This window comes from Octodon degus, unplaced genomic scaffold (assembly GCF_000260255.1).
Source record: "Octodon degus isolate 3935 unplaced genomic scaffold, OctDeg1.0 scaffold00015, whole genome shotgun sequence".
Classification (NCBI taxonomy): domain Eukaryota; kingdom Metazoa; phylum Chordata; class Mammalia; order Rodentia; family Octodontidae; genus Octodon; species Octodon degus.
The window spans coordinates 20,428,560-20,456,180 of NW_004524591.1; the positions used below are offsets into that span (position 1 = coordinate 20,428,560).

General features: G+C 45.0%; 2 protein-coding genes across 7 annotated transcripts in view; both read right to left on the reverse strand.

Annotated features, from left to right (window-relative positions):
* Positions 1–12,003, reverse strand: part of Nod1 (nucleotide binding oligomerization domain containing 1) — a 46,084-nt gene extending 34,081 nt beyond the window's left edge. For 3 of the 6 annotated variants that reach the window (XM_023709944.1, XM_023709942.1, XM_023709941.1), the window contains exon 1: positions 11,637–12,003. The gene's annotated coding sequence lies outside the window, so the exon portion shown is untranslated. Of the gene's footprint in view, positions 1–6,475; positions 6,505–11,636 lie in introns of those variants that run through there. The other 3 variants (XM_023709940.1, XM_023709938.1, XM_023709939.1) reach the window with 2 other exon arrangements.
* A 4,963-nt stretch (positions 12,004–16,966) lies between these two features.
* Ggct (gamma-glutamylcyclotransferase) lies at positions 16,967–27,192 on the reverse strand. Its single transcript, XM_004626519.2, has 4 exons — positions 26,926–27,192; positions 23,438–23,583; positions 21,615–21,750; positions 16,967–20,508 (listed from the first exon to the last, which is right to left on the reverse strand). Exons 1-4 carry the CDS (start codon positions 27,091–27,093, stop codon positions 20,386–20,388), a joined length of 573 nt encoding a protein of 190 aa, XP_004626576.2. The 5' UTR covers positions 27,094–27,192; the 3' UTR covers positions 16,967–20,385.
* Between the last annotated feature and the right edge of the window lie 429 nt (positions 27,193–27,621).

Sequence of the window (27,621 nt, forward strand, 5' to 3'; positions counted from 1 at the left end):
GACTCATAGTGATTCTCCTGTTTACAGCCTCCCAAGAGCTGGGATTACAGGTGTGTGCCACCACCCCCAGTCTCAATTGCTGTCTCAGTGTGCCTTGGGGGGGGGCAGCATGGCAGGTTCAGGGATCGAACCCTGGCCCTTGCTTCTGCTTGCAGGCGCTTTAACCCACTGAGCTATTTGGCTGCCCTCTAACCTATGTTTCTTTATAACTTCCAAGACTCTTCTGAGCCACAGATGCTGATTTCCAACCAACATAAAGCGGAGTGCTTTGCATCACGTGTTTTTTCCTTTTATCACATGGAAGAACTCACTGGCCATGTTTGTGTTTTAAAGCTTTGCACCTCAGCTATTCCCTGTGCCCAGCAGAGGCTCAGTGATGCCAAATATTGGCACTTACCTTGGCTAACCCTGCCTGCCAAGCCACCCGAGCAAATCTGGGCAACTTGGCTGAGCAGCCTCTACCAGCTGTTAAGTCACAGAAAACAATGTTCTACCCTCCACTTGACCTGAGGAACAGCCGCCACGGAGTGGGCAGAGGTTGGCACAGTGGAACAGTCTCCACTGTGTATCTTGTTTACTCTGTCTGCAAGGATCCATGTTCAATGCCAGCCCCGGTCTGTGTAGAGCCACAGCATGGCACAGATGGCAACAACTAACATGGAATGAGCATGCTGGCAGGGCCCTTGACCTAGAGTTAACACACATGGCCACCCTGTGTGGCAGGACAGCCTCGGAGGGGTTAAGTGTGACCAGCAGCATTTAAACTTGATCATGAACAAGTCAGAAAGAGGCTCCTGCATGTGAACTGTCAGCTGCAGGGACTGGATGTTAGTGTTTTACAGGCTGCAGGGAAGAGGCACTCACCAAAGTGACCTCTGTTTCCAAGCATTACTAGAAGGATGGCTTGTAAGAGATCACCAGCCTTGATTTTTCCCACAGTGAGACTCCCTGCCTCCCTCTGCTGCTGGAGGGATGAAGTAAGTGAATGTGTGCAGAATGCTCAGACAAGGCTGCGCACAGCAGATTTGCAGCAATTGTCCCCGTTACCTGCACCCTCACCACACCGCGAGGTGGCAGAGGTCATGGCAACTGACGATCTACAAACATGGAAACCGAGGCACAGCAAGGTTAAGCTCTTCCATGCCTGTGCCAAGTTCACAGGGGAGTTGGGCATGGGGACCTAGGATGAGGAATTTAGTGTGGTGAGCATGAAGAGCCAGGTGAGTCTGGCACTCTTTTGAGGTCTTCCTTGCGCTCTAGCCACAGCGATCAGATCAGAGGTACCTGCTGTAAGAGAAGGTAATGGGGATATGCTGCTAGACCCCTAGACTCTTTTAGGAACTTTGACTATGAAATACCCAGAAGGATAACTCAGAGAACACAAGTAGTGGTCTCCCCAGCCACTCAGGCATGGCATCTTTTGTTTCACGAATCCTCATAATCAACCCTACGAACAGAGATAACTGTAGTTGTGCCCTTGTTTCTGACATTCTGGAGAACACTGGCATTTGGTGGGAACTTGTTATGGCTTGTATCCAGAGGTGTGTTTACTAAATGAGGCCACTGATTGATTTGGCATAGTTCTGGGTATGGATAATGAAAAGCCCACCCTAGGTGTGAGTGATGCCTTCCCCAAGGGCTTACAGCATGGATAGAAAGGGAGAGACAGAAAGCTATTCATTGCTTCTGCTATTGCTGCTTGCTGCCTTCTGCCTTCCCTGCTTTGCCATGGACTCTTTCTCCCCTACAATGCCCCTCTGCCATGCCACCCTGCCTTGGAGTCAGCCAACCATGGACTGAAATGTCTACAATTTATGAGGTACAATAAACCTTTCTTCCTTTAGCTTTGGGTGTTGGGTATTTTGTCTCAGCAATAAGAAAAATCACTAAGACAAACCTTCATTCTGTACAAGATCATCCAGTGGTATTTGAGTCACCCTGCCTAGAATATGACTACAAATGTTGATTCCCAGTACCAGCAGACAGAACTTGGCCCCCGTCCTAACCAAAGAGCGCTGCGTGGAGAAAAGAGACCTCAAGAAAATCATTTCCTATCATCTGCACTGAATTCACGATTTCACTCTTTTAGTAGACACCCAGTTTTTGGGAATCATCATTCCTTTTTAAACATATGTATTTCAAAATAAATGGCCCAGCTTTCTGCAAGTGGGTGTTGCAATAACATCAGATTAGATTCCAAAAGGATCTGACTCCAGTTCCGAAAAGCATTCTTTAGCTATGAGGCAGAGGCTAACTTAGGGTTTCAACCCAAAGCTGTGTTTTTAAAATGATCAGCTCTGTATAGGCAGGCTATCCCGCAGGAGTTTCTTCTGGACATAATTTCCACATAGAGGCTGGAAGCGAATGTAAACAAAAGTTATGCCAGCTTTGAAGGCTGTCTCGATCCCCTTGCTTCTGCCCCTGCGCTGCTCCTACCCGCAGTCTCTTTTCCTTTCTTGAGATGGAAGTTCTCAAAAGCCTTGCTGCTCAGAAACCTTGGTAACCCACAGGAAAAGGGCAGTGACGTCATATACACAGAGACATCTAGCTTGTGAGATACAATTTTCCTGACCACAGGACAGCTTTTGGAGACCTACCCAACCCCTTTCTTTAAGACTAATACAGTGGTATAAATACACTGTTGATGAAATAGCTCAGGTGTTCTGCTTGGGGACCTGCATGACATTTCCCACCCACTTGCTTTGACTCACAAGATGGGAGCAGAGGTGGATTCAGTCACTCTGCAGGGCCAGTAGCTTTAGGCATCAATGCAGAACTCATCAGTGTGCAACTCTCTATTCCTCCTAGTACTAGGGCCAGCACCACTGAGACAGTAGCTGCTCCATCAGCCCAGGGTCACAAGTAGCAACAGTGTGCATAGCTTCTGGCCAACTCCCAGTGGACATTGAGCACTAGCAGGAGATAAAGCATGGCTGTCTGAGCTGCTTAGATTCATGAATTTAATCCACAGCCTCCTTAGTGGAGGAGTTTCACAAGTGATAAACAATTACACTATACGTATCGACATGAACCTCTGTGATATTCAGGGGCAAAGAAACCATGTGGACAACAAGGGCAATCTTTAAACTGTCCAGAAGAAAGGCACAAAGACTAATCCAGCCCAGTAGCAGGAACAGGAAGCTAAGACCAATTCTGTCCTTATACAATAGTGATAAATGCGGCGGGGTTGGGCCGGGGAGATAGCTCAGTAGAATAAGCACTTGCCTGGCAAGCACAAAGTCCTGAGTTCAATCCCTGGTACCACAAAAAAAAAAAAAGAAAAGAAAAGAAAAGAAAAAGAAGAAAGAGAGAAAGGAAGGAAGGAAGGAAGGAAAAAGAAGAGATGACTGGGTTACAACAGCAAGGGATCAACAAACTGAGTCCTTACTCTGTTGCAGGCTACACAACATCCACATTTTCCCCCTCTTTTATTCATTTGCTTTCAATTTCTTAAGGAACCTAACTGGAAAACATACCCACTCTCCAAGCCTCTGCCAATCAGGCAACTCCAGGCAGTCTCCACTGGAGAACAGGGAGTAGATGGCAGAAGCAGTGGTGACTACTGGATGCTTCTATCCCAAAGCACTTAATCCCTCAGAATTTCCAAGCAGAAAGGAAAGGAATTAGTCCTATTGTACCCCCTCTCTCCCCATCTCTCTTCTCCCCTCTCCCCTTCTTCTTGAGTGCTTCCCAATCTCTTTCTTGGAGAAACACCATATAATTAGGACCCCAGACACACAGACACTGCCACCTGCCCACAAAGAAAGGAATGCAGACACAGCTGACGAAGCTTTAAGGGCGGGACTGCTAAGGGCAGACACCCTTTCACAGCAACACTGCACTCCTCAGAGTGGGTGCCTCCTTCCTGTGCTCTAGGAGCAGTGTTCAGAGTGCCTGGAGGGCTGCCACCTACACTGCACGAACCCTTACCCTCTAGATAGGAATGAAGAGGAATGCCATCCAACACAGCCATGTTGGACATGAGGAAACTGAGGCTCTCAGCAGGGCAGAGGCTGTTCTGGATCACACAAAACTAGAACCCACCCCTCCTGACACTGAGACAATCATTTCTTTTGTTTACTTCTAGCTAAGCAGGCCCTGGGCAGCAGTCTTCCACCATGTCCCAGCAGGGACTGACACTGTCAGAATGGGGAAAGGCCAGGGTAATTCCTGACCACTGGAATTCCTGTTTCAAAGGATGTGGTGCTTTCTTTTCTAAATTGACTATTTTCTTTCATGCCAATTGATAGTGGCAGTGAAAGCCAAAGACTCTACAGCCAGGCTACCTGGTACTGATCACTGTGTGATTTGGACAAATAACCCTACCTTCTAGGCTTCCACGTCCTTATCTGGGAAATGCAGGTAATAGCAACACCCGTCTTATAGGATCACCTTCAGAGTGCAATGAGTTCATATACACACAGGGTTTAGAACAGCATCGTCACAGAGTAAGCTCTGATCATGCTCTACTTGACAGTAGTCTGGGGTCAACTCTGAGGCCCTGCAAGTGACACCTGGAGATGGTATTTATCTGGTCACCCACTGCATCTATAGCACACAGGTGATGCTCAATGAAACCTGTCCAGTGAATGCCTCTGGCTCCAGGCACTGCCCACTGCAGGGCCTTTGGTGTGCATTTCCATAATTCACAGGCTCACTGGAAAGGGAGTTGCCACGTGATGTAGATAAATTCAGATTTGCATCAGCAACCTTTCCCGTTGCTCTATAACTTTCATATTAGCTGCTGCCTTAAAAAAGATGAACCAGAGCCCAGCTCCCAACTCCCAAAGCACTATCTGGACAATGGCTTGCCACTTAATCTCCTGATGCTCAATGATCATGTCCCCTGCAGTTCATTATGGGACTCATTTGCAACTATTGATTGATATTTTCTTGGCTGGACCCAGGCTTATAAAAACAGATTTACAAAGCCATAGTGCTTAGGATTCTTTTCTCTCGGTGAATAAAAACTGGCTTTTGCAGTAGAGGATGGAACTCAGGGTTTCATGAATGCTAGGCAAATGCTCTACTGCTGAGCTATACCACCAGCCCCCAGGAAAACATCTTAATAATGGGAGAGCCAATGGCATATCACATAGCCCTGAATCAAAAATCCAGGTTCTAGAATTCTGCAAAGGGATTAAATACTGAGGCAGGTGCAAAAGGGACAGATCTAGAAGCTGCAAAGCACCAGAAGAACACATTTGGGATTAACACAGAAGGTGTCTACAGCTTTTCAAATACAAAGCATGTCGCAAGAACAAAACATATTAGTCACCACGAAATCATGAGCTGAAACTTGGCTGTGAGCAAATAAACACTCTGCTGACTGCTGGCCAAAGTACCTAGCTGGACTGTGTCATCCCACTTGACTCATAAGTGCAGCCGGCCCAACATCCACAGCACAAATCCATCACACAGCTCAGCCAGAGAGCAGCTGGGCATTTGTGTGCATTGACCCTGAGAGGCAATCAGGGAGAGGAGGACCTGAGCACAAGCTCTGAGCTGTCCTTCTCAGAACTTGACAGCCTTAGCCTCCAAGAGTGAGGTCCTACCTTAAGAAGAGGAAGACCGGCCCAACCAGCCTCGATACACCAGAGGGAGGAGAGAAGGTATGTGCAGAGGCCCTGAAGCAAACTAGCAGACCATGGCAGGAGCTTGGCTGCAAATGGTGGGGGTGTTTCTTATGACCTGAGAGCTCCAGATAAAGGATTTCTTCTTTCCAAACCCTGCAAGTATGTGCAAATTCGCCAGAAGATGAATTTGCGTTCTCCGAAGTAAACAAGGTGCAGGGAAGAGTCCCTTCTTAGGAGTGCTGAGTACAATCAGAGGGCACAGAATAGATACAGAAAGGTCCGAAAGTCCTGGGCATTTGGGGCCAGCAGGCCCTGACCCTCGCCTGCACACTCTTCACCTCCCTCTGCTCTATTGTTACTGCTTCCAGAGCCCATCTGCTCCTAAGCTCTCTCCCCAGCCCAATGAATTTCCTCAGGTATTCAGCTATAGCAAGAGAAAACAGATTAAGATGCGTTCATTAACTATCTTTGTCTTACAAATTAATGACAGGGAACAGATGGGAGCAAAATTCTTTAGTAGCTTTTCACTGTAATTAGAATAAAATCCGGAATCCTTAACCAGCCCAAGAAGCTCTGGCTGTCCTGAGGGAGATCTATGGTTTAGCTCCTTCCTCTCTCACCCTCCTGGGCCTTGGCCTCACTGGCTGGCTCTCATTACTCCACATACCTGGATCCTTCCAAGCTCTGGGCTTCAATCACCCTGCTCCCTGCATCTGGCCCAGGTTCACGCCTCTTATGCAGCCCCAAATCCTAGGTGAAAAGGCTCATTCCTAGAAAAGCATCCCAGATTTCTCTAATCCCAGTGCAGTTCTGCCTTCTGTCTCATGACCTGTGCTACTTCTGCTTAGAGCATTCACCACAGTTTATAATTATGTATTTAGCTGTGTGTTTGCACTCACCCATACTACCCATCCAATGTGTCAGTTCCCCTGAAAGGTCACATGTTGAGGTTGTAATCTCTACTGCGATAGTGTTTGGAGGTAGGCGATCAGGATTAGAAGAGGTCCAGAGGGTGATGTTCTGATGAGGACGCTAGTGTCCTCCTAAGAAACGACATCAGAGAAACTCTCCTTGCCCCACATGAGGACAGGCAAGAAAGTACTACCTGCAACCCAAGAAGAGAACACCCACCAAAACAGACCACGCTGGCTGTCTATTGATTGATTGACTGATTGATTGATTGATTGATTGATTTGGTACAGAATCTTGATATGCAGTTCAGGCTCATAGTGGTCTTCCTGTCTCAGCCTCCCCAGTGCGGGGATTACAGGCATATGCCAATACACCTGGTTTCAATGGCTGGCTTGGCGCGGGGCCAGCATGACATGTGGTACCAGGGATTGAACCCCGGATCCTTGCACTTGCCAGACAGGTTCTTAGACCACTGAGCTATCTTTCTAGTCTCATGCTCGCTTTCTCATCTTATTCTTCCAGCCTCTGGAACCATAGGAGACAATGTAAGTGGTTTAAGCCACACAGGCTATTTGTTTGTTTGTTGTTTTTTTTTTAAAGTAAATTTTTTTTTTAGTATTTTATTTATTTATTTATGTGTGTGTGTGTGTGTGTGTGTGTGTGTGTGTGTGTGTGTGGCCAGCTCAGTCCACCAGGGGGCGGGGCTGGCTGGCATGTGGTGCTGGGGGATTGAACCGTGGTCCCTGTGCTTTTTTGCGAAGCTTGTTCTAAGTAGGTGCTTTCGACCACTGAGCCATCTCACCAGCCCCCACACAGGCTATTTGTTAAAGAAACAATCTACAAATTCCATTTGGCCTGAGACTGGGTCTATTTTATTCATTTTTATATCCCAAAGTATTCAGCAAATGACTGGCTCCAGAAAGACCTTCTCTAAAATTTGTTCTTTCACATTAATGAAATGAATGCCCAAAGAGCCAGGATGAACAAGGAGCTACCAACAGCTTTCTAAAAGTCTTCAACCCCAGGCTGGGGAGCCAGCAAAGCATTTCACCTCCGGGGAAAGCCAGAAATTGCCACTTCCTTGTAGAAATACTAAAGCATCTATGACCACTCAGCTGAGAATGTGTTCCTCTGGGCCCTCAAGTTCCCCTGGGAAGCCTGCCAGATCTCAAGAAAAAGAGAAAGTGAATGGGGTAAAAGAGAAGAGGGAAGATTAATAAGAAATTTCAAAACAGGGAACACAGAACAGGCCTCCATCTTTCCCTCCCTCCTTTCTTTTTTCATTTTTGTGGTGCTGGAGATTGAACTCATGGCCTTACCCTGCAAATACTCTAACACTGAGTTCCATCCCCAACCCTTTAAGTTAATTAATTAATTGATTAGTTATGTCTTGAAACAAGGTCTCACTATATTACCCAGGCTGACCTTGAAAATGTAATTCCCCAGCCTCCGTCTCCCAAGTAGCTGGGCTTGCAGGTGTGTACCGCCATGCCCAGCCAGGCCACTGTACTTTCTGTGCAAGGCTCTGTTAAATTGGAAATCCTGAGCCTGTTTTCTGTGCTCCCAAGCATCTGCCTGGGTGAAGGGATACTCACAGTCTCAGTGCGTGCAGATGACATTTATCACAAAACAAACAGAATCCAATAGTCAACACCAGAATGAAGAGGCTATTTTTTTAAAAATGTGAATTAGGCCAAATAGTTTAAGCCATGGTTGAACTTTAAAAGTTCATTGAATGACAGGAGAAGGAAATCCCACTTTTACTTCATACCCAGGACAGGGTACTAAATTTAGAAGTAGAGCCATTGGTCAGTAGAGCTGTGGGGAGGACAGGAACTGGGTGTGGTGGGGCGGGTGTGGCAACCAGCATGGAGGACCACTCACTGGGCACTGGGCCAGAGGTTAAGAAGGGGCACCCACTTCAAGTCCTGGACACAGCCCTTCCTCCCTGGACACAGCACTTCCTCTGTGCATTATTCAACCTCAGGTAACCTTAGTTGGCTCATCTGCAAAACAGGGGAAATGATAACTTCTGACTGCACAGGGTTCTTAGGAAAGTGGAATAAGCTGAAAAATCAGCAAAACAAAAGCTAAACAAACAAAGAAAAAAAACCCTCCAAAACCCTTTTCAGCACACAGTAAGCCTATGCCAGTATTTGTAGGGCCTATTAGATCAGACGCAGTTTCATTTCATTTCATAAATTAAGCCTCAAACCAATCCTTACAGATGGGTAGAGCCATCCCCATCGAACAGATCCCAAACTCAAGCTTGAAAATACTCTACCCAAGTCAAATAAATAAGAAATGGCAAGAACACACCAGAACCAAGTACCACAACCAATCCATCGTAATTATTACCACCAAAAATAATCACTGGTCACTGAAAGTGAGGTGGTGTGCCAAGCCTTCACCTAGATTAACTCTCCAAGTACTAAAATACTCTGTAAAGAATGCTTTCACAAGAGAGGACGCAGGATTGGAATGGCCAAAGGTCTTGACCAAGTTCACATGGTAAAGAACAAAGTAGGAACGTGGTGGCAACTCTGACTGCAGAACCCAAGATTTCTTCCATGTGAGTCTTGCCTAGTGGAAACTGTCAGCATGACTGACTTCGTTTTAAATGTGAAACATGGGCCTTGTTAAACGGAGCCAGGAATGGTCATCTAAAGGAAGGGACTTGTCATTCTGTGTTATCAAGAGTTAGGAGATTTCCAAGGTAAGGCCCAGTGATCAGCCCAGTGTCCTCCAGGAGGCGTGGTCCTGACACCAGAGAGAGCAGCCCAGAAATGGGTAAAATGAAGCACAAGAAGATCTTGGTCATTAGAACTTTACTCTTTGGGGAAGTAGAACGACATAAACATCCTTCCAAGTAAGTGTTCTATTCAAGTTCTCCCATCCAATAGTTTTTTCAGCAGTGTATGATAGTCCTGACTATGCATGTGTGACTCTGAAAATATCCGCTAGGCTCCAAGTCTCCTGACACTTAGCTATGTGGTGGCACCCATACAGTAGATGGATAAAAGATATCGAGTTTTGGAAAAAAACACAAATGGGTACATTTTCTTGTTTTATAAATCTACCCCTCCCCATATACCCCAAATACACACACACACACACACACACACACACACACACACACACACACTTCCCTAGCAAAATTGTGCCTTAATATGGTGCTCACTTAGTACTTACCTGGGCCCTTGACCCAGAAATTAGTCCTTCAAATCAACGGTTTGCTCTAAGTTAGAAGAAAATAACTCCTCAGTAAAACAAATTCCAAAGTGACCAATTACTGGTGAGATGTCTATTGCTTTTAATGAAACATAGTACAAAATGGTCTCTTGGCTCCAAAGAAGCACACTGGCTATTGGGGGGACCCTACTCCACCAAAGGACCAAGGGTAAGATCCCTGCAGGGTGGCAGCATCCCTGGCTGACTCTGTGGGTCCAGAAGGAGAGCAAAGGGCAGGCAGGTGGCCAGCTTGCCTTGTCCACTCTGGGTAGTAATCTCTGCCCACAGCCTGGTGTGGCAGTTGCAGATAAAACTCACATGTATTTAAAACTCTAAGCCAGGAAGTCATGCTTTAACAAACTTTTGTTTTGAAAAGACTTTTTAAAAATTTTATTTATTTATTTATTTATTTATTTATTTATTTATTGAGACAGGCTCTTGCTATCTAGTTTGGGCTGGCTTTGAACTCTCTGTAGCCCAGGCTGGCCTTGAACTCTCAGTGATCCTCCTGCCCCAGCCCTCTGAGTCTTGGGATTCCACCTGTGCTCTACTATGCCCTGGCTTTTTGAAAGACTTTCTAGCTTGGGTTGAAATCTGTTAAATTAATTGAAACAGCAGCAACCACTCACCTCTTACCACAAGAATCGAGACAAGAAGGAGCACTTGTCCTCCAAGAGCACCTGATGCGCCAAAGAAGAATTTTCCTAGAAACAAGTTGAGGGCTCGTGGATGGCTGAAAGGAGACTCTTGAACTGTGGCTGACATCTACCAGGGACAAGCATCTGCCCAGCTGTGCGGCCCTCTTGACAGGTGTCTGATGCACCTTGACTTACTGAACTGTCAGCCTCAGGAGACAGTCACTATTTCATCTCCATCTTACAGGTAAGAAAACAGAGAGGCCGAGTAACTTATCCACGGTCACATGTTACAGAAGTGACAGACTCAAAATTTGGGCCCAAGTTTAACGGGCTCCAAAGCTTGAACTTTTTCTCCATTCCACAAAAAATAAAATCTACTTTTTTTATAACAGCCCTCTTCTACCTCTTTGCTGTGGGTTTTAAATCTGCTCAATATAATCAGTAGATGCCTGTCCCTTGCCTGTTTGCCTGGCTTCCAGCCACCTGCCCCTGGCATCTACCCCCAGGGGTGCACAGTCAGCCCACTCCTCCCTGAGGGAGGACAGATCCCACCCTCAGGGAACACACCTCGGGCTTCCCTCTGAAAGCGAAAGCCACAGAAGTTGTCCAGGCAGGGTGTACTGATTTCCCAAGACTTAATTTCAATACCAACAATCTCAGCATTTTCCAGGCTGCAGAACCAATAGGACAGGAGGATCTGTCATTCTGCATGTTTCTTACACTGCTGCACGTTCGAGACTTTTTGCATGTGGTATTAAGTGGACCTTGTCAAACAATGTTTCATTTTCTTATCCTGTAGCCCATGAATCCCAAAGGAAGTCCTCCCCTGACCTGGGGACCTAGCAGAACCCTGGAAGCAGCCTGTTTACAGGCTGGAGAGCAGGAGGTGCAAGGACTACCCTCCCCGCGTTCCTAACCCTACCTGCACGCTGGCATCACCCGCGGTGCGTTCCAACAGCAAGCCTGGATCCCACCCTGGAGATTCCGAGGGACTTCAGGGAAAGTCCGGACAACTGGAGTTTAAGTGTCCCAGGTGTCCCAGGTGGAACTAAGAACCCCAGTCTTAGGCCACCGTGGGACAGAGTTCCGCTACCGCCGACCCACAGGGCTCCCAACTTCGGAACTTTCACTGCAGTGCTCAGTCCCCTGGGTTTCTCCGTCTTGTCCACCCGGAGCAGCCCGCCTGCCGACCGCACGCGGATCCTGCCTCCCTGCGCCTCCTCGCTCACGAAACCCGCACCCCAGAAAGCGTCCGCAACGCGCACCCCCCAGGACTTACTTGGCCCTAGGTTTGCAAGCCTCGCAGCTTCTGGAAGCCAGAGCAGATGCCAGGTGCGCCGGGGAGCGGGCGGCTGCTCGGGAGCGCGGTGGCCGCTGCGGCGCGGCCCGGAACGGGAACTGCAGGAGGCGGCGACGGCCGCGCCCCTCCGCCGGCGCCCGCAGGCCGGCGAGCTCCCGGGAGAGGCGGAGGCGGGCGGGGAGCACCGGCGGGCGCGGTAGTGGCGCCGCTCTCCCGCCGGACGCGGGAGGCCGAGGGCGTCCTGTGCAGTCCTGTCCCGAGGGGGCAGAGCCAGAGGTCGCCGGGGGTGACGCGCGAGGGACCCGAAGCCAGCTCGGCCGCGCCGCGCGGGGCAAGGCCCGCCCCTGCCAGTGCCACCCGCCGGGCTTCCGCGGCCAGTGCCCGGACTTGACTGAACGCTTAGGCTGGGACAGGCACTCCTGATGACAGCTAGCTCCAAGTAAACAAACTTGACAACCGAGCCTTTACTTAAATTTATACTTTAAAACATCAAAGTATTTCTCCCTGGCTTGATTTTAGTCTGTTCTTGGCAGTGTGCATTTTCTATTCTATTTCTTTGCTGTAACGAGTTGTAAACGGATTTTTGACATGCTAATGAATTTCCCTGATTAATATTTTTAAACCTTATCCATGCTATAGAAATTGGTCATTGATTCAAACTGAAGAGGGGCATTAAATCATATGACCATACATGCACTCTTGAGTATAAAAATTCTCATCAAAAGCTGTCTTCTGAGAAAAGGAAAGCATGTTCCTCATTCAAAAGCGAAACTGCAAAAACAAAGAGATGCAGTGTACAAACTTGCAAGCACCCAAAGGGACTCTAATTCCTCCATCTTTCCTTTATATGAAACCCTGGTAGGAATGTTTCTTCTAGAATCCTGTGTCATTTGTGTCTTTTAACTCTTCATTTATATTTCCTACATCCTGTGTCTTTTGCCACCTTCTAAGTAATTTCAGTTCTTTTGGTTCAATAGGTATTTTGTAGACGTTGAGTCTTTTTAAAAAATCTTTGGTGCCTGGCAGAACAGCAGCCCCACCCGCTCATACATCCACGCCCCGAGATGGGTGAATTCACAGAGGAGCACTAAGGTGCAGGAGGAATCAAGGCTGCTGCTGCTGGTCTGGCTGTGGGCAACAGCCTGGGTTACCCAGGAGTGTCCCTGTCATCACAGAGTCCCTATTAGTGGAGGAGGGGAAATCAGAGACAGGCCATCTGAAAGGGACTCTGCCCCCCACTGCAGGCTTGGAGATAAAGGCACAGCATTGCCAGCCAGTGGTTCAAATGCCAGCACTCTGCTTTTAGCTCAGTGAGACCCATTTTGGAATTGCAATGTCCAAAACCGCAAGATAATATTGACACCAAATCTGTGGTAACTCTTCATAGTAGCAACAAGAAACACATAACCATCTAAGATTTTAATTGTAACAATAATTATTTTTAAAGATGTTTTTCAGTTTTATTTCTAGCATTCCTGTTCAGTTTTTGTTGTTGTTGTTGTTTTCCAGAGAAGAGGATGAAACCCAAGGCCTTGTGCACGCCAGGCATATGCTGTCACTGGCTGCCTGCAACTCCAGCCCCAATGTTCCTATGAAGGAGTCTCCTGTTCTTTGCTGAGTCCATCCTTTACATTTTAAAACCTTCTTAAAATCTTCACTTTAAAGTGTTTTAATCTTGGGCTGGGGAGATAGCTCAGTGGTCTAAGCTCCTGCCTGCCAAGTACAAGGACCCGGGTTTGATCCCGAGGGTGCTGCGCCAGCTCACTGAAACCAGGCATGGTGGCACACTTCTGTAATGCCAGCACTGGGGAAGCTGAAACAGGAGGATCACTGCAAGTCTGACCTGTGTAGCGAGACCCTGAGCCAAATAAATAAAAGATTTTTTAAAAATGTATTTTAAAGTTTTATCTTGAGATAATTGTAAATTCCCACATAGTTGGAAGAAATAACGCAGAGATTCATGTGCCCTTCGCACAGTTTCCCTCGATGGCAACATCTTGCAGAGCCACTGTACAGTGTTACAGTCAGGATGTGGACATTCATACCAGTTAATGCCATCAAAACAGAACATTTCCACCACTAAAATGATCTCTCACATTGCCCTGAATAGCATCTCAACCTCTTCTTTACCTCTAGGAACTACTAATTTGTTGTCCAGTTCTGTAATTTATTGGGTCAAGAATGTTAAATATCCCTGGGTGTGGTGGCGCGTGCCTGGAATCCCAGCACTCTGAAAGGCTGAGACCAGAGGGTCTCAAGTTCAAGCCCTCCCTGGGCAAGGAGTGACTTGGTGAGTTACTGACTCCAAAAAAACAACAAAACGTTAAACACAAAGAATTTAACATGTTAAATGTTAAACTTGCATTATTAACATTTTGGGATAGATTTTCTAATCGACTCAGCATCTCTCTCAGGAAATTCATGCAGACTACTGGATTCACAACAGTTTTTAGTGTTTTGTTTTTGCAGGGCTAGGTGACCCAACTCTCGGCCTCATGCCTGCTAGGCAAATGCTCTACTGCCAAACTGCAGCCCAGCCTATTTCTTTCCTTTTAGGGCCAATCAGTATCCCGTAAAGTGAAGCCCCACAGCTTATTTAACTATTTACCTGTTTGAGGACATCAAGATTATTTCCAGTTTGGCGTTGTTATGAATAGGACACTATAGATGTTCATACTCAAGTTTACAAGTAAACATGTTTTCATTTCCATTGGCGTGAAACTGGGGAAGATTGGCTGGCCCGCTGTGGCATAGGTCCCACAGATTCACCACCACTGAGGTCTCTTTTTTTCCTTTATTTGGTACAGGGTCTCCGTATGCAGTTCAGACTCATAATGATCCTCTTATCTCAGCCTCCCCCGTGCTGGGATTACAGGTGTGCACCACTATACCCAGTCTCTGTGGCCCACTCCGTGCACCTGGTATGAGGTACTAGGGATCGAACCTGGGTCTTTATACATTCCAGGCAGGCTTTTAGACCACCAAGCTATCTCCCCAACCCCTCAACCACCAAAGTCTTAGGTCAAGATTAATTTCTTCAGACTCTCTGACACCTGCCACCCTGGATCTGATTGTCCAATTGCTGAGTCAGCACTATTCGCTAGCCAGGCTTTCTCCCCTCCATTAAATTATCTTTGCCAGGCCCAGGGAGATGGCTCAGTGGAATAAGCACCTCCCTGGCAAGTGCAAGGGCCTGAGTTCAATCCCCAGTTCTGAAAAAAAAAAAGTTATCTTTGCCAAAAGCCAACTTGGTTTATTTGTATGATTTTTATGGTTTTCTGTCCTGTTCCATTGATTTTTTTACTTTGCTAATAACATACAGTCTTGAATTCAGTAGACTGGCTCTTCTCATCTTGTTTTACAATTATTTTGCTTCCCTTGACTTTACATATAAATTTTGGGAAAATAATTATGCTATAAACATTTTAGGCATTTTGTTAAGCCTGTATGTCAGCTTGGGAGTGTTGACATCTTTATGATGTTGAATCTTTCAGTTATGAACATTACCACTTATCTTGTCATTTACCCAGATCAACTTTGATTTCTTTCATGTTTTTAAATCTTCAGTGTAGAAGTCCTCACAGGTTTTCTAAGACTTACATTTAAAGGTTTTTTGTCTCTAAAAAAATATGCATATTGCTGGTAGAAATGCAAAATGGTTTTGCACATATGAGAAAGTCTGGTGGTTACTTAAAAAATTAAACATTGAATTATAATATGATATAGCAATTCTGTGCTTATGGATAACTGCCTAAATTTTTAAAAAAGATACTCAAACAAATATATGCACATGAATGTTTGTAGAAGCATTCCTCTTATAGGCAATAGGTAAAAGCAGTCCAAATATTCATCAGTGGATGAAGGGACAGGCAAATTGTGGTATCCCACACAACAGGAAGTTATCCAGCTATAAGTAGGAATGAAGTATTGATGCATGCCTCAGTATAAATGAACTTTTAAGACATTATACTAAATGAAAGCAGTCATAAAACAGGTCACATATTGTATAATTCAACTTTTATGAGATATGAAGAATAGCCAAATCCATATACCCAGGGAACAGATTGGAAGTTGGCAGGAGCTGAGGAGGAGGGTTGGGAAGTAACCAGTAATGAGGATGTGGTTTCCTTTGGGTGTGAAGAAAGTGTTTTGGGAGTAGAACATAAAGGTGGTGGTTGCAGAATGTTTTGAATGTAATAAACTGTTCTTTCAAATGTTGTTATATTAATTTGAATTTTTAAATTTAACTTAAAATTGTAAAGGGTATTGTATGTTTAATATGAGTGTCATATGTTCTAGTATACAGGAATAAAAGTGATTTTCATATGTTTCTCTTGTATCCCATGACCCCGATCCACTTACTGGATCTAGGAATTTTTTTACATAGAAAAACCATGTCATCCATGGTTTTCCTTTTAAGTCCTTCCTTTTTAATTTGTATGACTTTAATTCCTTTTCTTCCTCACTGCACCGGTTGGAGCTTGCAGTGTTGAGGGCAGACTTTCTTGTCTCGTTCCCAGCTGTAGAGAGACAGCACTCAGTCCTCACTAAGTGCACTGTTAGCTCTAGGTGTTTTGTAGGTGCTTTCTGAGTAGTTGTTAAATGTTTTCTTCTTTTCTTGGTTTTCTGAGAAATGTTTTGATGCTCTTATTTCATCAAGTGAGATTATATGATTTTCTTTTTTCCCTTAACACAGAGGCTTACTCTGATGGATTACCAAACCATAGGTAGAGGGATAGATTTTGAGAAAGCACAGCACCTCTGGAATAAATTCCTCTTGGTGCACAATTCTTATGCATCATCAAATTTCACTTGATGATCCTCTAGTAATAGCTTTTGCATTTGTATTCATGAAGACACTGGTAAGCTTTTCTGTTGTTGCTTTTGTGTTTTCTGTCTGGTTTGGGTAACAGGGTGATAATAGGTTCAAAAATGAATTGGGTAAAGCTTGTCAAATGTCTTTGATTATGTCCTTGGCTCTCTCTCCTACTTTATCATGTATTAACACAGCCACTCCTTCTTTCCCTCGATTGCTTACATCCAGATCTCTATCAGATTGGGAATTGCTTATATCACAACTTAAACTACTTGTGCTATTATTTTCATCAAACAGCTTAAAAACTATTTTCAAACATCTTATAATTGAAGTAAGTTTCTTGTGGATAGTTTAACGTTGGGCCATTTTCTTAATTCTGTCCTTTACATGGTGTACTTAGATCACTTACATTTAGTGTAATTATAAGTTAGGACTTAAGTCTGCCATTTTGCTTTGTTTTGCTTCTCTCCTTTCTGTGGGTTTTTTTCTTTTCACTTTCTGTGGGTTATGTAAGCATCTTTGGGAATTCCATTTTATCTATAGTGTTTTAAATAAAACTCTTTATATAGGAATATTAAAGGTGCTCCAGGTATATCATCCAGGTATATTATTTACATAACCTCAGGACTGGTGTTCTTTTACTAGCTTAAATGAAATGTAGAAACTTTGTTTTCCTTCTCTCTCCCTTTGCTAATTGTTTAGAATATTTCTTCTACATATATTCAGAACCACAGTACACAGTGTTACAAGTTTTGCTTCAACTACCAACTGTAATGCAGGAAACTCAAAGAGAAGGAAAGTCTTTCATATTTATCTGTAGTTTTCCTCACAGTATTCTCTTTTGATGTTGTAGTAAGCTTCCTTCTTTCACCATTTCCTTTTTGTTTAGAAACCGTCCTCCAACTTTTCTCTGAGGTAGGGTTGCTGTGATAAATTTTCTTACTTTCCTTCACTTGACATGTCCTGGATTCTACTTTATCCTCCAAGGCTATTTTATTGGATTCTGGGTGGATAGTTCTTTTCTTTTTGAAAAAAAAAAAATATATCACTTCCTTTTGGCCTCTATGGCTTTTGATGAGAAATGTGCAAGTTGTTTCTTTTTCTACTGGTGTCAATTCTCACAACTTCCAAGATTTTTCTAGTTAGGTGAAAGTGACACACAACTATAATCCTAGTTACTTGTGAGGCTGAGGCAGGAGGACCTCAAGATGGAGACCAGCGAGGGCAACTTAGTAAAACCCCCTCAAAAACTGAGAAAAGAGTGGTGTTGGTGATATAGCTCTGTGGTAGAGTGCTTACCTAGTATGTGCAAGGCCCTGGGTTCAACCCCAAGTATCAAATTAATTAATTCTGTATTTTTTAGAAGATTGACTATGATGTATTTTGGGGTAGATTTCTCTGTTTGGGGTTCATTCAGCTTCTTGAAGAAACAAGTTTATGACTTTTGCCAAATTCAGGAAGATCTTCCCCAATTCTTTGGGTCTCTGTCCAGCTTCTCCTTTCTGCACTCTGAGACGCCCATGGCACAATGTCAGCTTTATACTTATGGTCACAGATGTCCCCAAGGCTCTGTTAGTTCAGGTGTTTTCTTTGTCAGTCTATTTCTCTCGTGCTCAGACTGGGCTACTTTCTGCTGTTCTGTCATCCAGTTCACTAACTCTCTCTTCTGTTCTCTCCGCTCCTCTGCGGAACCCACCCACTGAGTTTTTCAAGTTGCAGCTATTATGTTTGTTAACACTAAAATTTCTATTTTTAAAAAAATCTTCTATTTAAAGCTTTCTATACTTCTCCATTTTCAACATATTCTCCTGTTGCCCACTGAAATGTTTTAATGATGTCTGGCTTAAAATCCTTTGTTTGGCATTTACTGATCATCTTTTTTCATTTAGTTTGGGATCTTCCTGATTCTTGGAATGATGGATTTTCAACCAAAGACTTGGCATTTTGGAGATAAACTCTGGCTCGCAGCTTAAATCTTCTATAGCTGTGAGGCCCCTCCAATGGGGAGGCCAAAGGACACCATCACTGCCCGATGGGAATGAAGTCCAGGCTCCATGAACACACAGGGGAGGAAGGAGGCTCGTGGCTTCCTCCTTTCTAAGGTTACTCCGATGGCGGTAGTGAGGCTAAGGTTCTCAGGGCTGGCTTTCTTGCTCCGCACAGGAGTGCGCCAGGGGAGGGTTCCAATTCTGGGAATACTGTTGACACTTGTACACCAAAGTCATTTCTTTGCAGGATGGTCTGTTTCTGAAAGTTCACAGTTTATCTTCCTTTTTTCTTTTTTGGGGAGGTGTGGTTTGTACCCCTGAAGTTCATGTTCCTTTTTAAAAAGCCCAGCAATGCTTTTTAAAAATGGTTCTTATACTTTAACAGGATGTGGTTGTACTGTGATTTGAGAGCTGGTAGAGTGCTTATAGTTGCCCATTGCAGTATGACTCTGAAAACTAGGAAATCAGTATGCCTTGTAAGTCCAGATTTTTGCTAAAAGGCCATACATCAAAGTGTTACTGCTAGCATTCTGAATTTCTTAAAGAAGTTGTCAGTTTAGGTGAGATTATTAGACTACTATTCAATTTTTGGTACCTACTGCAAAAATAAGCCTTGCTTACTGCATTATCATTACTGGGTACTGGATCACTGACAAACTTGGATCTTCTTGGGAAGACTTAAAAATCAGGAAAAAGCTAGATTACTAGAGGATATAGTGGAAAATAGAGAGGTGTGACAGCTACAAACATGGTCTGTGCTGTGGTCTCAGCCTCACGACAGAACAGTGCTGGAGCCTGAAAGCCCTTGGGGGACTTTCACTTAAAAGAACAAAATGCATTTTTATGTTCCTGTGACCAGTTATGGTACAGCTGACTGCATGCCACAGGATAGATTTTCTGAAAACCAGTATTGCTTTATTCTTGACTTTTTTCCTCTGTGATTATTCATCAAATAAATTTTACAAGGTCAGTTTCCTGAGAAGCCAAGGATTAAACTGTATCTCTCCTAAAACAGTCTTCCCTTTAAAACCTCGACTCTTATATTTTAAGAGCCTATTTCAAGAATGGCCCTGCACAAACTGAAGTCTTCAGTTAAGAACACTAATGACTGCTAATAGTTATAAGGTGTTGAACTCTGTCCTACTATATGCAGACAGACTCATTTAACCCTCAAAACAATCTGAAGATACAGGTGTTTTTATTATCCTTATCGCACATAAGGAAACAGAGGCACAGAGATTGACAGGACCTACACTCTCAGCGCTTGGCTGGGCACTGCTGCGACCCTGCCTGGGTCCAGAGTTCGTGCAGTGTTCCTTTACTGTAAACCCCACATGGCCACAGTCTGCTCCAGTCCTCTGATAATTTGAGTTAAACAGCATAAGGAATATTTTAGTATGACAAACAGCTTAAAGTCTAAATATATTTATTCCTCTAAGAACAGCCTTTCCAACTTTCAAAAGTTTATCTTGAACCGTCTCAGCAGCTTGCTTCCAAGTTGAATAACATAAAAACCCAGAGCAGAGCAGTTCACCAGCACCATCATCAAGCAGGCCACAAACCTACCCTTTGTCACAGAGGAAGAAGATCCTTAAGGTCAACTCAGAAGAAAAAAAATGAAGAAAGAAAATTTTTAAAAATAGCTGTGTCCACAGAAGGTGTAGCCACATCCATGCCATGCACCCCAGTGCCTCACAGCCCCCCTTTTAAATTCCTAACTCCAAGCCCAGCTTCTTTATAGAGTCTGAAAGTATGGGTCACCCAAGTGAACCTCCTCTTCAGAGAACTGTTGAAAGGAGAGTAAAGGTGGAGAGACCGCAAATCCCAATTCTTCATTCTCAAACTTTAAGAGTATTTCATATTAGCACAAGGAGAGAGTATCCCTAGGCATATTCTGCTATGTTCCATAGAGTTTTTGTTTTTTCTATTCGAGAATTTCTTCCATTCCTTCTGAGACCTTTCCTTCATAATCATTTGGTTCTATTGCTTTTAACTTCTCTTGATACTCCAGTGGCAAACCATTTTCTTTTGCACCCAGGCAAATCACCTAGAAATGGTTATAACAAATACCCTTTTAGTTAGGAACACAATTTAATTTAATTCTCAGTTCTAAACAAAAACTTTTTTTCATGACTTTTAAAGAAAAACATCATTCTTCAAAAACACAAAAAGCTGACAGGGAGTGGGAGCAGCTTTGATTTCAGATACACTGTTTACTTTTGCTGTGACCCACAAGTGGTGTGCAGGAGTAAGTGGTGTAGACCGTAAGTGTGCTCAGTGACACCTCAAGGCCTACCCAGGCCAACCACTGTGCCTCATCCTAACCACTGCATGGATGGCTCATGCAATCTGTACACACCACGTATGAGTGGGCCTGCTCACGAGCAGCTAAGCTTGGGGATGGTGGAGTCTCTAAACCATGTTTTTATCTTCTGCAGGGAGGCTGAGGCACAAGAATTGAAGGTTTGAAATGCCCTGGGCAATTTAGTGACTTAAAGAGACCTTATCTATAATTTTGTTTTTTAAATTGTGGATGCAACTCATTGCCTCAGTGAAAAGGCCCTGGTTCAATCCTTAATACCTCAAAAAACAAAACAAAACAAAAAAACCCTCCTGTGGAATTAAAAACACAGAAAACCTTTTAAATTATTGTTCAAAATAAGGAGGGCCCTTATCCTAAGCAATATCCACAGCACTGTGTGGATATATGTACTAAATATATATATATGTTTAGTACAGGGTCTCACTACACATCCTGGACTCACAGTGATCCTCCTGTTTTCAGCCTCCCAAGTGCTAGGATTACAGGTGCGCACCATTGCACCCAGTCTCAACCACCATCTCAGTGTACTCGGGGGGTGGGGCCGGCATAGCATGCCAGGAATCAAACCCCTAGTCCCTGCATCTGCCTAAGCAGGCACTTTAATCTGCTGAACTATCTGGTCAGCCCTCCTTTCTTTTTAAAATTTGTTTTGAGACAAGATCTTACCAAGTTGCTAAATTGCCCAGGTTGGGCTCAAATTTGCAATCCTCCTGCCTCAGCCTCCCAGAGTGCTGGGATTACAGGCATATGCCACCATACTTGGCAACAAAATCTTTTCACAAACAAGGTTTTCTTTTAGTTTATACCAATGAAAAGTAAAAAGCAGTTACCTTTTTATATTGTGGTGATGGGGGAGCACTCTCATAATTTGTCATCAGATAACTTCGACAAGTTAATTGTTTCCCTTCTTGAGTTGAAACTTTGACTTCTATTACGACATATACTCCACTTTCCACTCCTTCTTGCCTGAAATCAGAACAGCCAAATTCTAACCAAGTATCACTTAGGTAACTGGATTCGCTGAGTGCTTTTAATCAAATTTAGTACAGGATTAACAATTTAATTATCTATATGGAATATATGGAAGTATTTGCTCCCTATGTAGTTTGGAATATAGTAGAACACATAGGTATCACCATATTAAAAATAAGGTTAACCTTTCAATTAAAAAGTCTGTGGCTTAATTTTTTTTTAATGTATTTGGTACAGGGTCTCACTACAGAGCTCAGACTCAGGGTGATCCTCCTGTTTTCAGCTTCCCCAGCACTGGGATTGCAGACATATACCACCATGCTCGGACTCGGGTGCTGGCTCAGCAGGGCTGGTGGCATGTGGTGCTGAGATCAAACCTGGTCCCTGCACTTACCTAGACCAGCACTTAGTCCACTGAGCTATCCCACCAGTGCTACGGCTTAATACTGTAACTGGCCTTTTGGACTCCTGGGGTTTCCTCTGCAGAGTCAACCAAACTTGGATTGAAGAATATTTTTTAAAAATTGGGCTTAAAAAGTAAATACAGTGTAGTAACATTTATGTTATATTAAATACTGTAAGTAATACAGATGGCTTAAATTAAATAGAAGGATATAGGTTGTATGCAAATGCTACAGCACAGTCCTTGAGTAGCTCCAGTGTCCTCAGGATGTCCCCTGTGGATGCTGAGTGACAACAGGAGTTGGTATACCTTAACAGATCTCTGCATTTATCTTGTCTAGACAAGCTCCAGGGTACGTAATTCCACTTCACAGCCCTAAAACACTGTTGGTTCTTTAGGCTACAGACAGGCTAGCTGTTCTGACAAGGACAGGACATCCACCCACAGAAGCAGGAGGGCGGCTGGCTGTCACTCAAGGGAGGTGTAGAATCAAACCAGTCAGGTGACCAAGCTCTTCTTAAGGCCTGCTCTTTCCTGCCTATTTCCTGGTATTGAATGTGCTGCCACACACCTCTGACAACTCCAGTCACCAATAAGATGTTGTTGGCAATGCTTTCATAGATTATTACTTATTGACTGATTAAACTGCAATTTAAAAAAACTGTTTTTAAAAACTGAACCAATGTCCTTTTGAAATCAATATAAATGTTTAACAATTATTCATGTTTTTTCACAATATGAAAGTGAACTTTTATGAAAGACAAATTAACAGAACACAAAATAAAGCCTGCTATCTTCTGACATAAGATGTTACAAACATCCCAAGTCTCAATCATAGTGGCCCTTCTAAACTTTTTTTGTGAATGTGTGTGTATTTAGTACAGGGTCTACAGGGTCTCACTACCAGGATTGGACTCATAGTGATCCTCCTGTTTTCAGCCTCCCAAACACTGGAATCACAGGGGTGCACCACCACGCCCCGTCTCAGTCAGCCTCTCAGAGTGCCCTGGGGCCGGGGCCAGCCCGGCAGGCCGGGGATTGAACCCTGGTCACTGTATCTGCCTAAGCAGGCACGTTAGTCTGCTGAGCTACCTGGCCAGCCCTCTAAACTTTTTAACAAACACTATTGTACATTTTGTGGTAATTTTTGACTCTGAAATATAATAAATATATCTGTGGTGCAGTTTTCTGAAAGGAACACACAAATACACACAACCTTACACACATTTTACTTTCCAAATTAGTTTTTTCAAATCTTTATAATTAGAGGTTACCTACTCATCCAGAGAGTTTAAATTGCTTTTGTGCACTTTCCATACTACTCCCCACACTTCATCTCCAGGACTCTGAAAAATGGTAGCTATACTTCCATGCCACCTTTGGCTCGTTTTGCCTTGGAAATTGCCGAAGTCAAGCTTAAAATCCTACAAAAGAAATCAAAATGATATATGATCAGCTCTATTTGAACCCAGATTTCTCTCTTCAAAATAAAAAGGATTTACTTTGAACCCCATACAATTAAAGTATTTAACTTCGAATTCTTTGTAAGAAACTATGCAAAAGACAAAGATTACCTTAAAGGTCTCAGATCTCAAGGAATATATTTTTTACATGTTCTTTGAAAAAGGGGAGATATACTGGTATGTACAGGCATCCCAACCTTTTTTAAAAAAGGCTTAAGAAAAAAAAACCATAGCCCAAATGTCTTAACATGACTTCTTTAATTTTTGCAAATCATTTCCCTGTCTACTTACGTGAATATGCATTATTTTAGGGACAAGACTTTCTGGCGGATCCGGGGATTGAACTCAGGCCCTTGCGCTTGCCAGGGAAGCACTTATTCCACTGAGCCATCTCCCCGGTCTAAGACTTTCTGCTATAATCCTATCACCCTGTGTCACATTTGCCATAAGGGAGCTGGCAATTGATCTGACTACTTATGAACATTACTCAAATATTCATGAATTGTATGAATTTATCTACAGTAACCCCAAGAGTAGCTAACACTGAAAATTATTGGGCATTATCTATGCTATTAGCTTTATGTGGACCAGCTTTCATCCTGTAGCAACTTTATTATACTCATTCAACAGCGAGAAAAACTGTGCTTTTGAAAGACTAAGTCACCTGCCTAAGGTCTCACAGCTAACAGGCAATGCAGCCTTTTCTAGTTGTGCTTCTTCCCTCAGCGGTGGGAATTAAATGAGAGTCCTAGGCAAGATTAAAAGCCTGATTCGGTTTCTTCGGTCCAGGAAGGTCTCTTTCCACCTTTCCATAGCTTAGTTCCCTTGAAATGGATGAGAACTTTAAGTTCCTCTCCAGGTTCATATTTTATTCCTATGTCATGCATCTTCTCAAAAACCTGTCATATATTTCAGGATGAAAGTTTGTTTCAGTGACCAGGACTTTAAGTGGCACACTAGATGTTCTAGCACTAGGCACACCTGGCAGGACATCAGTAGATCTAATCAAAAGTTACAGCCCATGCTAGGGACTGCGTGTCTCCTGCTAAAGCCAACAGTCAATTCTCCTTTCCTATCTCGATCCAGAGTTTCAGCTGCTTGTGACGTGGCCAGTCCTGCTCCACCCTCTCTTCCCATATTCAGGCTGTTCCTTGATCTCCACTTCTGTTGCCAACTCCTCCTCCAGTACCCACTTTGTAAATGTTGGAGTTTCTCATGGCTCACCGCAGGCCTTTTTCTACTCATTCAGCAACTGGTCCGGATCATCCCAACCCCTTCAGTGGCTAATACCACCTAATGCTTCCATCAGCCCACCTCTCTTCGGAGCATCAAAAGGGCTCACAGCGAGATCTAGAACGTAGCAAGTACTCTACCAAGCCGGTGCTCACTGCTATTTCCAGCCCACTTGGCTGTCCGGCAAGCATCCCAACTTTAGTATGTTTAAACTGAACTTAGGATTCTTTTCCCTCCCAAACCTCATTCTCTCCCACTCTCTGGGTCAACTTCATGTTCTCTAAAACTGAAGAATGAATTTTGGGAATGGAGATTAAAAGCAGAGTATATTTATTGGGGGAAGAAAGCTTCTGCTCTAGAGAGGGACAGGAGACCCGAGTGGGTTGCCCTCTCCTACTCTCTGTAAGCATCACCATCATCTACCTTGTGCAAAATCTTGTGTTATCCTTGAGATCTTCTCCCTTCACACTCAGTCACCAAGTTGTAACAATGTTATCTCCTTACTATCACCAGCCTACCTGCCTTGTCCTGCCACCACCCTAGTCTCAGACACCATTCATTATCTTTGGCATGAACTGCAACTTCCTGAGCTGCCCATGCTTACTACTGTCCCCCTTTAACCCCATTGTCCATAGAGACAAGAATGCATTTCAAAGACGTAAATCTGACCTTTGGCCTCTGCAGTCCTCATGCCACATGCCCCTCACTAGATTCCAGTTCCACCAGCCCAAAAGTTCCGCTTCCTCGTTCCTCTTTCCTCAGGTCCTTTGCACACGCTTTCCTCACAGTCTGTTGGCACCCTACGTTCCCGGCTGCTAAAAGCTCCCATTTTCAAGGAGGGCTTTACTGAGCATCCTGGTCAGGTCAGGTCCTTTAGTCATACTCTGTTGTACCTTGCACAACTCCTTTTTATGACTGTCCATGCCAGAAACTTCCCATCTCTTTTCCCTGCTCTAAGCATCTGAACCTGCTCCCTACACATAGCATATTCCCTAAGGTGTAGAAAGGGAGCTTCTGAGCCTAACTCCCAGTTTGAAAGCTTTCCAAGGTCAGAAGTTGGTTCTTTCAGATTTGCTTGCCATCAGACCATGGCCACAAAGCCAGATTTAGCTAATCAGGATGACCACCTGGGGCTCTGGATTAGAAGTCAAGGCCAAGGGGACTCTACCTGGTAGTGGCTGGCACACCAGGGTTTTCAGGAACTTTGGGGATACAGGACAGCAGCTGACAGGCTCCAGAAAAGATGGTGCTGGCCACGCAAGACACAACAGCCATGCTCAGCAAGTCCAGTTCAGCAAATGCTCTGGGGCAGATGCGGCTGTGTGGTGCGGGCCCTACTCGGGGGCCACATCTCCCTTTATGCCTGCGTGTTGTCCGCTTTGTACTCCTGCCTTCCGGTCACTCTGTGAACGCTCTCACAGCCTTTCCTTTCAACACTTTCTTTTTTCTTTTTTTTGCTTAAATCAGCCATTTTCTGTTGCTTACAACTAAGAACCCTGACGAGGTTAGCAGACATAATGTCTGTTTAGCTCACTAGTATGAAATGGCACATTGTCTGCACAACTCCCCTGTAGCCTGGGAGGTCCCTGGGCAGCAGCGATGCAACCAGCGTAAAGTGCCAGGAGAACCCATACAAAATAAACATACTGTTCCGAAGGGTAATGATTTACCAGGTTGGTTACAGTTCAACCACTTGATCTAACTGAGCGCAGGGATGACTGTTAAAGTACACACGGGTCCAGCGTTCTGGGGCCCACGTCAGGACAGAAAGGGAGGTGAACACCAGTGGCAAGTCCCGTAACAAAGGAGTGCAGAGAACAGAAGGCTTCTCGCAAGTACCCACTGCGTGTCTTCCGAGGATGCCCCTAAGCCAGAGGACAAGGATGCGGAGCGAAGCTGCGCAGTGAGCCGCCGCAGGTGGGAAGTTGCGGGGGTTGGGGGTAGCCGAGAGGGCCCGGGCACACGCTCCCAGGAGGGGAAGCCAGGACACCGCAGGCATCCTGACGCAGTGCTTCCCGGAGGTCCCGGCCGGTGTGTGCACAGCAGACAGGGCCGGGCAGGGACACCGACCTGCAGGCGGGCCACGCAGCAGAACGTGGCCGAGGGGTTTCGGTAGCGGATCCTCTTCGTCAACAGGTTACTGCCGTATGCGAAATATAGGAAATGGTCTCCGTTCTGGCCCGCATGACCCTCGAAGTCCGGGCTCGCCATGTCACAGCTCGAGCTTGCACAGCTCATCGGAGCAACTGCGACCCAACGCCGCGGTACACACGCTCGTAGTGACGGCGCCTCCGCAGCCTTGGGCTAGAAAAAAGGCTCCGAGGGGGCCGGACGCGGGGCAGTGAGCGCTCTTCTGATTGGCCGCTGGGCCGCCCGCGTGAGTCGTCCCCTTTGATTGGTCAAGTCCCAAAACCTCTTTTCGGCCCTCCCCTGGGGCTTTGGCCTTAGGCGACCCGAAGCCGATTGCTCATTGGACGTGGTGGTTTGATGTCCCGCCCTCCTGCTGCAAGCTCCTTCTGATTGGCGGTGTTAAGACCCTAGGCCCGGGTTAAGGTTTGCTGCACGGGCGTAGGTGCTTTTTCATACCTTTGGTCAGAGCGGTCACGCAGGCTGCGGAGCTGGCGGTTCCCTCGGCAGGTCGACCCCAGTCTTGACTTTCGGGTTACAGGCTACGGCCGGACAGCGCTGCTCACCCACGTTCCCGCACCCTGGGGCTGACTCGCGACCTGACACCTTTCCTAAGGCCCTTCCCCGCCCGGAGAAGCC

Bases quoted from the DNA above. Each gene is read 5' to 3' on its own strand.
- Ggct (XM_004626519.2), bottom strand. From the start codon at position 27,093: ATGAGCTGTGCAAGCTCGAGCTGTGACATGGCGAGCCCGGACTTCGAG. The intron at 21,751-23,437 runs GTAGGTAACCTC...TTCTGATTTCAG, and splicing joins AATTTAAACTCTCTGGATGA to GCAAGAAGGAGTGGAAAGTG. The intron at 20,509-21,614 runs GTAACTGCTTTT...AACCATTTCTAG, and splicing joins CATCACCACAATATAAAAAG to GTGATTTGCCTGGGTGCAAA.